The sequence below is a fragment of the Callorhinus ursinus genome, unplaced genomic scaffold (assembly GCF_003265705.2).
Source record: "Callorhinus ursinus isolate GAN/ISIS: 27379988/994484 unplaced genomic scaffold, GSC_fseal_2.0 scaffold728, whole genome shotgun sequence".
Lineage (NCBI taxonomy): Eukaryota > Metazoa > Chordata > Mammalia > Carnivora > Otariidae > Callorhinus > Callorhinus ursinus.
Genome location: NW_027397783.1, coordinates 10,785 through 18,114, shown reverse-complemented (window position 1 = coordinate 18,114; position 7,330 = coordinate 10,785). Strand labels below are relative to the sequence as shown.

The 7,330-nt window shown below is 46.6% G+C and overlaps 1 protein-coding gene and 1 long non-coding RNA gene across 2 annotated transcripts; both read left to right on the top strand.

Annotated features, from left to right (window-relative positions):
* The first annotated feature begins 744 nt into the window (after positions 1 to 744).
* Positions 745 to 1,165, top strand: LOC112818937 (small ubiquitin-related modifier 2-like). Its single transcript, XM_025866006.2, has 2 exons — positions 745 to 898; positions 956 to 1,165. The coding sequence occupies exons 1-2, from the start codon at positions 745 to 747 to the stop codon at positions 1,030 to 1,032; spliced, it is 231 nt and encodes a 76-aa protein (XP_025721791.1). The 3' UTR covers positions 1,033 to 1,165.
* Positions 1,166 to 5,152: 3,987 nt separating this feature from the next.
* Positions 5,153 to 7,314, top strand: LOC112818936 (uncharacterized). The gene is made up of 3 exons (XR_003206717.2): positions 5,153 to 5,222; positions 6,253 to 6,381; positions 6,590 to 7,314. It is a non-coding gene; the product is annotated as an uncharacterized lncRNA (long non-coding RNA).
* The last annotated feature ends 16 nt before the right edge of the window (positions 7,315 to 7,330 follow it).

Genomic DNA, 7,330 nt, shown 5'->3' with positions numbered 1-7,330 from the left:
GCCAGCCAGACAGGAGAGATTTAGGGGCTGGGTCCAGGGGGTTTATCCCTATGGGTTTTATAATCAGCATTCCAGGGTAAGCGGCTCTTCCATCAGATTACACTGTGCATCATGGATGAAACTACATGGAATCCACAGGAGACACGTTGGAAGAAGACACATGTTCACGGTGGTAATTTGGGAATCCATGAAGGGCCAGTGGCCGGGCAGCCTGTTCACTGCCTCATAAAGTAACACTCCGGTTCTTGCTGCTACAATCTGTCATTGGTCTGGACGGTGGCAGCAGGTTCCCGGGATAGAACATGAACGAGAGGGAGGGACGTGATGGGAGATGGTGGATCAGGGACTCGGCCTGCCTTTGGGAGAGGCAAGGTAGCTGTGGCCTTTGTGTGCTGTTGGGGGAGGGGAAGGGCATGTCCATATGGAGGAATGTGTGTGTCAGTGTGTGTGTGCTGGGAGTGAAGTTAGGACTGCTGACCGCACAGGCAGAGACTAGGCGTCACTAACTATAAGCTTGTGATATTTCCTAGTACCGATTTTAAATCCAGTTTTTATTAAGAGTCATAATCGTTAGCATTGAGACAGAACAATAATACGGATAATTGAGGTAATAGTTATTGGATCCTTACTCTGCATTGGACATTGTGCTAAAAACCTGCCATCCAGTGCTGGTTGTGTGCTTGTTCGGTGCGGACCTGGTACCTCTTTGGTGAAGTGGCAGCTGAGGAGACTCTGGTGCTCGCCATGGCCAATGAAAAGCCCAAGGAAGGAGTCAAGACTGAGAACGATGATCATATTAATTTGAAGGTGGCGGGGCAGGATGGTTCTGTGGTGCGGTTTAAGATTAAGAGGCATACACCACTTAGTAAACCAATGAAAGCCTATTGTGAACAACAGGGTTTGTCAATGAGGCTGATCAGATTCTGATTTGATGGGCAGCCAATCAATGAAACAGACACACCTGCACAGTTGGAAACAGAGGATGAAGATACAATTGATGTGTTCCAGCAGCAGATAGGAGGTGTCTACTAAAAAGGGAACCTGCTACTTTACTCCAGAACTCTGTTCCTCCAGACCAAGAAGACATTCTCAATTAGAAAGCCACAATTTGGTTCCACCACATCCTGACTACTACAGTATAGTTTTCTCTATTCTTTCATTTTCCCTTTCCCTGTTCCTTTATTGTACATAAAGTAACTGTGTATGTGCACAAGCATATCGCAATTTTTTAACTAAATGGCCAATGGTATGTTTTGATCGACATCAAATGGAGATGGGATGGGGAAAAATACTGCTTCTGTGAAAATATCCCCTCTCCCCATTAGTGGCATGCTCAGGCAGCTCTTATCTTCATATTCCAGTAAGTTATTTTGCTCTCACTGTTTAACAAAAAAAGAACAACATAAAAATCCTTGCATACCTTGTTCGACTGGAGAATTTTAATGTTTTTCATTTATCATTGTAAAACCAAGGACAATTTTATAACTTTTTTGTACGTAGCTGTTACATGTATGGCAATCTGTCTTTAAGTGGGGATATATTACTCTAAAAGAAATGAATCCTAGGTAGTTTTCCCTTCAACTCAAGCATCTTGTTGTTTAAATAAACTTCTTGTTTAAAAAAAATAAAAATCAAAACCTGACATTCAGTGTGTGAGTATAATTTTTTTTTTCCTAGAGCCATTCTGTGAGTTAGGTACTATTATCATTTCTCCTTGGTAGAGGAATCGAAATGTAACATGATGTAACTGGTCATGGCCTTAAAAAATTTTTTTTATTTATTTATTTTTGCGAGAGCGAGAGAGCGCACACACGAACGGTGGGGAGGGGCAGAGGGAGAAGCAGACTCATGGTTGAGCACGGAGCCTGATGCGGGACTCAATCCCAGGACCCTGGGATCATGACCTGAGCCAAAGGCAGACGCTTAACCGACAGAGCCACCCAGGCGCCCCTGGCCTTAAAATTTTTAAATGCTGGAATGAGGCTTTAAACCCAGATGGATCTGACTTCTGAGTCTGTGCTCTGGCGAAGGCACCCTGTTGGGTCTCAGCCTAGACACGTGACGGGAAGATCTGATGGGGACTGACGTGGGCCTGGAAGTGTGGTGGTTCTGGATGCCCACTGTCTGGATGCTGCAGAGGAGGAGGTTCTGCACTGGGTGAGAGATTGTGCCTGGTCACCTCTGAGTAGGCTGGTTGCATAATTTATCCTCTGGACTGGGGCACATTGGGAGTAAATGGGACTTTATTAATAATTAAGCTTAGAATAGAGGCATAGATTAGTCTCACTACTGGATTTTCGCCAAGTTCATGAGTCTGGGAGGCACTTGTGGGCTTCAGATGAATTTAATACATGGCATCCATCATGTTTCCAATTCCAAGAAATCAGTTGCTTTCTTATACACTAAAAACACAACTGTAGAAAGAGAAATTAGAGAAATGATTCCATTTACAATAGCACCAAAAACCATAAGATACCTCGGAATAAACCTAACCAAAGAGGTAAAGGATCTATACTCTAGGAACTACGAAACATGAAAGAAATTGAAGAAGACACAAAAAGATGGAAAAATATTCCATGCTCATGGATCGGAAGAATAAACATTGTTAAAATGTCTGTGCTACCCAGAGCAATCTATACCTTCAATGCCATCCTGATCAAAATTCCAATGACATTTTTCAAAGTGCTGGAACAAACAATCCTAAAATTTGTATGGAATCAGAAAAGACCCCGAATCACCAAGGAAATGTTGAAAAAGAGAAACAGAGCTGGGGGCATCACGTTGCCCGATTTCAAGCTATATTACAAAGCTGTGATCACCAAGACAGCATGGTACTGGCACAAAAACAGACATATAGACCAATGGAACAGAATAGAGAACCCAGATATGGACCCTCAACTCTATGGTCAAATAAACTCTGACAAAGCAGGAAAAAACATGCAATGGAAAAAGGACAGTCTTTTCAATAAATGGTGCTGCGAAAATTGGACAGCCACATGCAGAAGAATGAAACTTGACCATTCTCTAACACCATTCACAAAGATAAACTCAAAGTGGATGAAAGACCTCCATGTGAGACAGGAATCCATCAAAATCCTAGAGGAGAACATAGGCAGTAACCTCTTTGACATTGGCCACAGCAACTTCTTTCAAGATACATCTCCAAAAGCTAGTGAAACAAAAGCAAAAATGAACTTTTGGGACTTCATCAAGACAAAAAGCTTCTGCACAGCAAAGGAAACAGTCAACAAGACAAAGAGGCAACCCACAGAATGGGAGAAGATATTTGCAAATGACCCTACAGATAAAGGACTGGTATCCAAGATCTACAAAGAACTTCTCAAACTCAACACCCAAAAATACTCAGAAATATTTCTTGAGCTCCTGCTCTGTCCTGTGCATTGTGCTAACTGCTTCTGATTTTCTGGGAAACATGATTGTCAAGGTCTCTGCTGGGAATGTGTTGTCTAGATGGAAGAGGAGAGAGGGCAACAAGAAGGCACCACTGCTACCTGGGTCATTTTCTCCAGAGCCCACCCCGCACATTGGGATCTTGTTCCATGGTCTCTCTCCTTCCCTTGGCTGGATCTCCAAGCATGAATACTCTGGCGGAGGGTTGGCTATTTTTATCAGGCACAATAAGTGAACTGAAGACACTTGAGTGGATGTAAGTAGAAAATTGGAATCAAAAAGTCAGAAAAATAATTTGCACCTGAGTTGCTTGGTGTGTCCACCAGCCTTGCGAGCCACACGGATACAGAATGTTTGTTAAATTCTGAACCTTCCAGCCAGGTCCCGGAGCAGTAAGTGCGAGTGTTTCTCTGAAGTAAATTCATCTTGGTGAACGTGAGTCTGTGTTTTTAGGGGCCAGCAAAATAAGACACTTGAATATAGTAGGGATTGTTTTATTCTTTATAAAAGAACCTAGCCACTATCTATCTATAAGCCTTCTATTTTGTCGTTTGGATAGTATTTGCTGTATATTTTATGTATTTATGACAGGCGGAAGATATATCTTAAATAATCACATTCTATGGTGGCAGCAGATGTAGATCCTGGTTTATAGAAAATACAAAATAAATGATTGTTATTATAACTATTCTCACATTGCCAATACCAATTTACTACCGAGAGGTCACAAAAACTCCCTACTTCCACCAAACGTGAATAAAGCTCCCCTGAGTACTCTTTCTGACTAGTTCCTGACTTTGGGCCTGTTATGTCCAATTTTAGCAAGAAGCCTGCTGGGTCAGTTTAGCAAAACACCTTCACCTTGATATCTGATCGAATATCTCATCCCTAGCCCTCCATATCCTATCACCCTGCCCTGCCTTCGGCAAGACTCGTGTTCAGTCCACCAGTCCACCTAGTGAGAATTCTCACAGACCCGACATGTCTTCTCAGTGGTTTTTCATTACAGACCCCACTCTGCTTCTTGGCTGTAAATCTCCATTTGATTGTCTTGGATTCAGAGCTGAGTCCTATCTCTTTCCTCTACTACAAAACCCTCTTACAATTGCCCCCTTGGATAAAGTCTACCTTACTATCTTTAACAAATGTCATGAATAATTTTTATGTAGCAGAAGGCCCTGTCCTAACTATGAGCACAACATAAGGAGAGGGAAGGGGCAGCAAAAGGTATGGACCACGCCTGTGATGAATGCATCCTGAGGCCTGAAGCAGGGTGTCCACCAGGCTGAGGACTGGCTTGGGCCATGGAACTGGTGGGGAGGTGGTCATACGGGACTTTGGACCCAGAGGAAATGGGTAGTTAGCAAAGCCCTGCCCACATAAGCCCCTGTCTTGGACCTGGCACAGTGGGATGTCCAGAGAGTGAAGGGGCAGGGACTGCTGCCCAGCAGATCCAGCCAAGCAGCAGCTCCCCCGCTCAGCCAGAGGCAGTCTCAAGGGAACAGGAGGGGCACGTGGGACATCCTCTGTCCTTGGAAGTATCCAATGGGGCTAGGTCTGTGGGAGCCTTTCCTGGGCCTGGGCGGTGGTGAAACCTGCCTTGGTGGGTACACAAAAGGAAGCTTCTGCCCACAGCTTGGGAGCAGTCAAGTCCAGGTTCTAGAACAATCTGTCCTCGCCCTTGCTGGGCAGTCTGCTTCCTTCTCCAGCCAGCCTGTGCATCTTGCTGCCGTCCTAAACTGAGATGGACAAGTCCCTGCTCCTGCTCCTGCTGCTGGCAGTCTTCCCTTTTGTGTTCTTCCAAGGAGTGGGTGAGGCCCTGGGGCAGCCGGGCAGGGGTGAAGGAGCAGCCCCAGGGTGGTGGCCTGAGCTGGCTGGGAGGGAACAGGGTTAAGGATGAGGTTCTGGGATGATCTGCCCCCCCCAAGGGTTTAAGGTCTCTGTCTGCTGTCCCCACCCCGACTACTCCCAGGGAAAGAGTTCAGGTTCCTTCCTAAGATCTCAGCGTGGAGTCAGTCACTCCCTTGGGGCAGATTGGGGCCAAGGGCTCTTCCCGCTTTAGGGCCTTGGGGCTGGCTGGGATGGCCCTAAGGAGCAGAGCCAACGGTAGCTCAAGACTTTCTATAAAGAAGCAGCCTAGAGTAGTGTTCTAGAAGGAACAAGTCATTGAATGGCTTATGCTGAACCAGTATTGCCATAGCAAGTGCATTGTTGCCACGTGGATGTGTTTGGGCATCAGATGACTTTTACGGGGAGGTACGGTAGGAAATTTTGTAAGACTGCATCCCTACTTTGGAGCCTCTACAGTCCTTATGTCCTATCATTTTCTAATAGATTCCTAGCCTCAGGCAGCTGTGTGTAGATGTTCTCATTGAGTTCTGCATAAGAACACCATAACTAAGCCCTTTCACTTTATTTTTAACGGAATCAAGATGCCTGTGTCAAAGGCCCATAATCTTAAAGAATCAATGGACTTGGGCACCTGGGTGGCTCAGATGGTTAAGTGTCTGCCTTCGGCTCAGGTCATGATCCCAGGTCCTGGGATGGAGTCCCATATCAGGCTCCCCGCTCCTTAGGAACCTGCTTCTCCCTCTGCCTCTCTCTCTCTCTCTCTCTCTGTCTCTCTCTCTGTTTCTCATGAATAAATAAATAGAATCTTTAAAAAAAAGAATCAGTGGACTTAATCCAATAGGGGAGCATTTCCAAGCCTTAAGAGTATATTGGAAGAAGTGTTTAGGGTCATGGTTTCCCCTTGAACTCTTCATTCCTACCAGTATCCTAGCACACCTTTGTCTCAATCCATTCAACCCTAGGATTAACCTTCATGTCTCTTTTCCACAGGTCCAGCCACATTATGCATGGTCTGCAACAATTTTAAGAGAGGTCATTGTTTGAGGGGCAAGGGCAATTGCACCATGGAACAAGGTCCTGGCTGCAGAACCAGAGATTTCTTCATTTTCACGGAGCGAGGTAATGCTGTCGAGCCAGGCTCTACTGGCTTGAGCTGGCGCCTGCCTCCTGAAACTGTGGAGGGGCCCTCCAGTCTGAGGGAGCTTTGCTGGGAGGTGGGTGTGCCCCTAGTCTAGAAGCCAGGCTGGGCATGGTTGGGGAAAGTCCTCTTACTTTGAGCTCCAACTATTGCTCTCTGACGCTGAGTATGAACGTCCTTCTCTTCCAGATGGGTGGCGCTACAACCACACTGAACTGGACTGCTCTGATCATTGCCTACCTGTAAGTTTCCATCTAGGAGCCATGAAGATTTCAACCTTCTGCTGTAAAGGTCGAGATTTCTGTAATAGATATCAAGGAAAAGGACAGGAATGGAAGCCTCGCTAACTGTTCTCCCCCTGTTGGTGGAGGTGTCCACTCCCCCGTCCCCATCCTTGGCCATCCTTGACCCTCTCTGGGCCTCTCTCCCTCCACATGTGCTCCTGAGGAGCACACAGCATCCTCCGGTCTCCTCCCAGTTCCCCTCCTCACTTCCCTCCTGCCCACGAGCTCCTGCCCCCCCAACACCAGACACTGTCTGGTCACCCTTGGTGTCATCTCACCTGCAAATGCAGCGCTCCTCACCCTGCATCTCCTCCTCCCTCACAATCACTTGGCTTCTCTGGCTGACAGGCTGCCTGGTTTCTAGTCCCACAACTCAGGAGTGACTGTGATGTACACAGACAGGGCAGGGGTTCCATTTCGCACATCAGGAGTTGGAGGGGTCAGTGGAAAACTCAGGAAAACCTGTCCCACTGGCAGATGGACAGAGAAGAAGGTGCCAAGGCCTGAGGCAGCAGAGATGGGCTCACCAGCTTTAGAGGCTACGCACATTCTCTGAACCTACTGATGGCTTCCATTGTCCGGGGAGGGGAGTGGGAGCAGGGCTGGTGAATCACAGACACAGGAGACCATGGGAATGGAAAGTGGG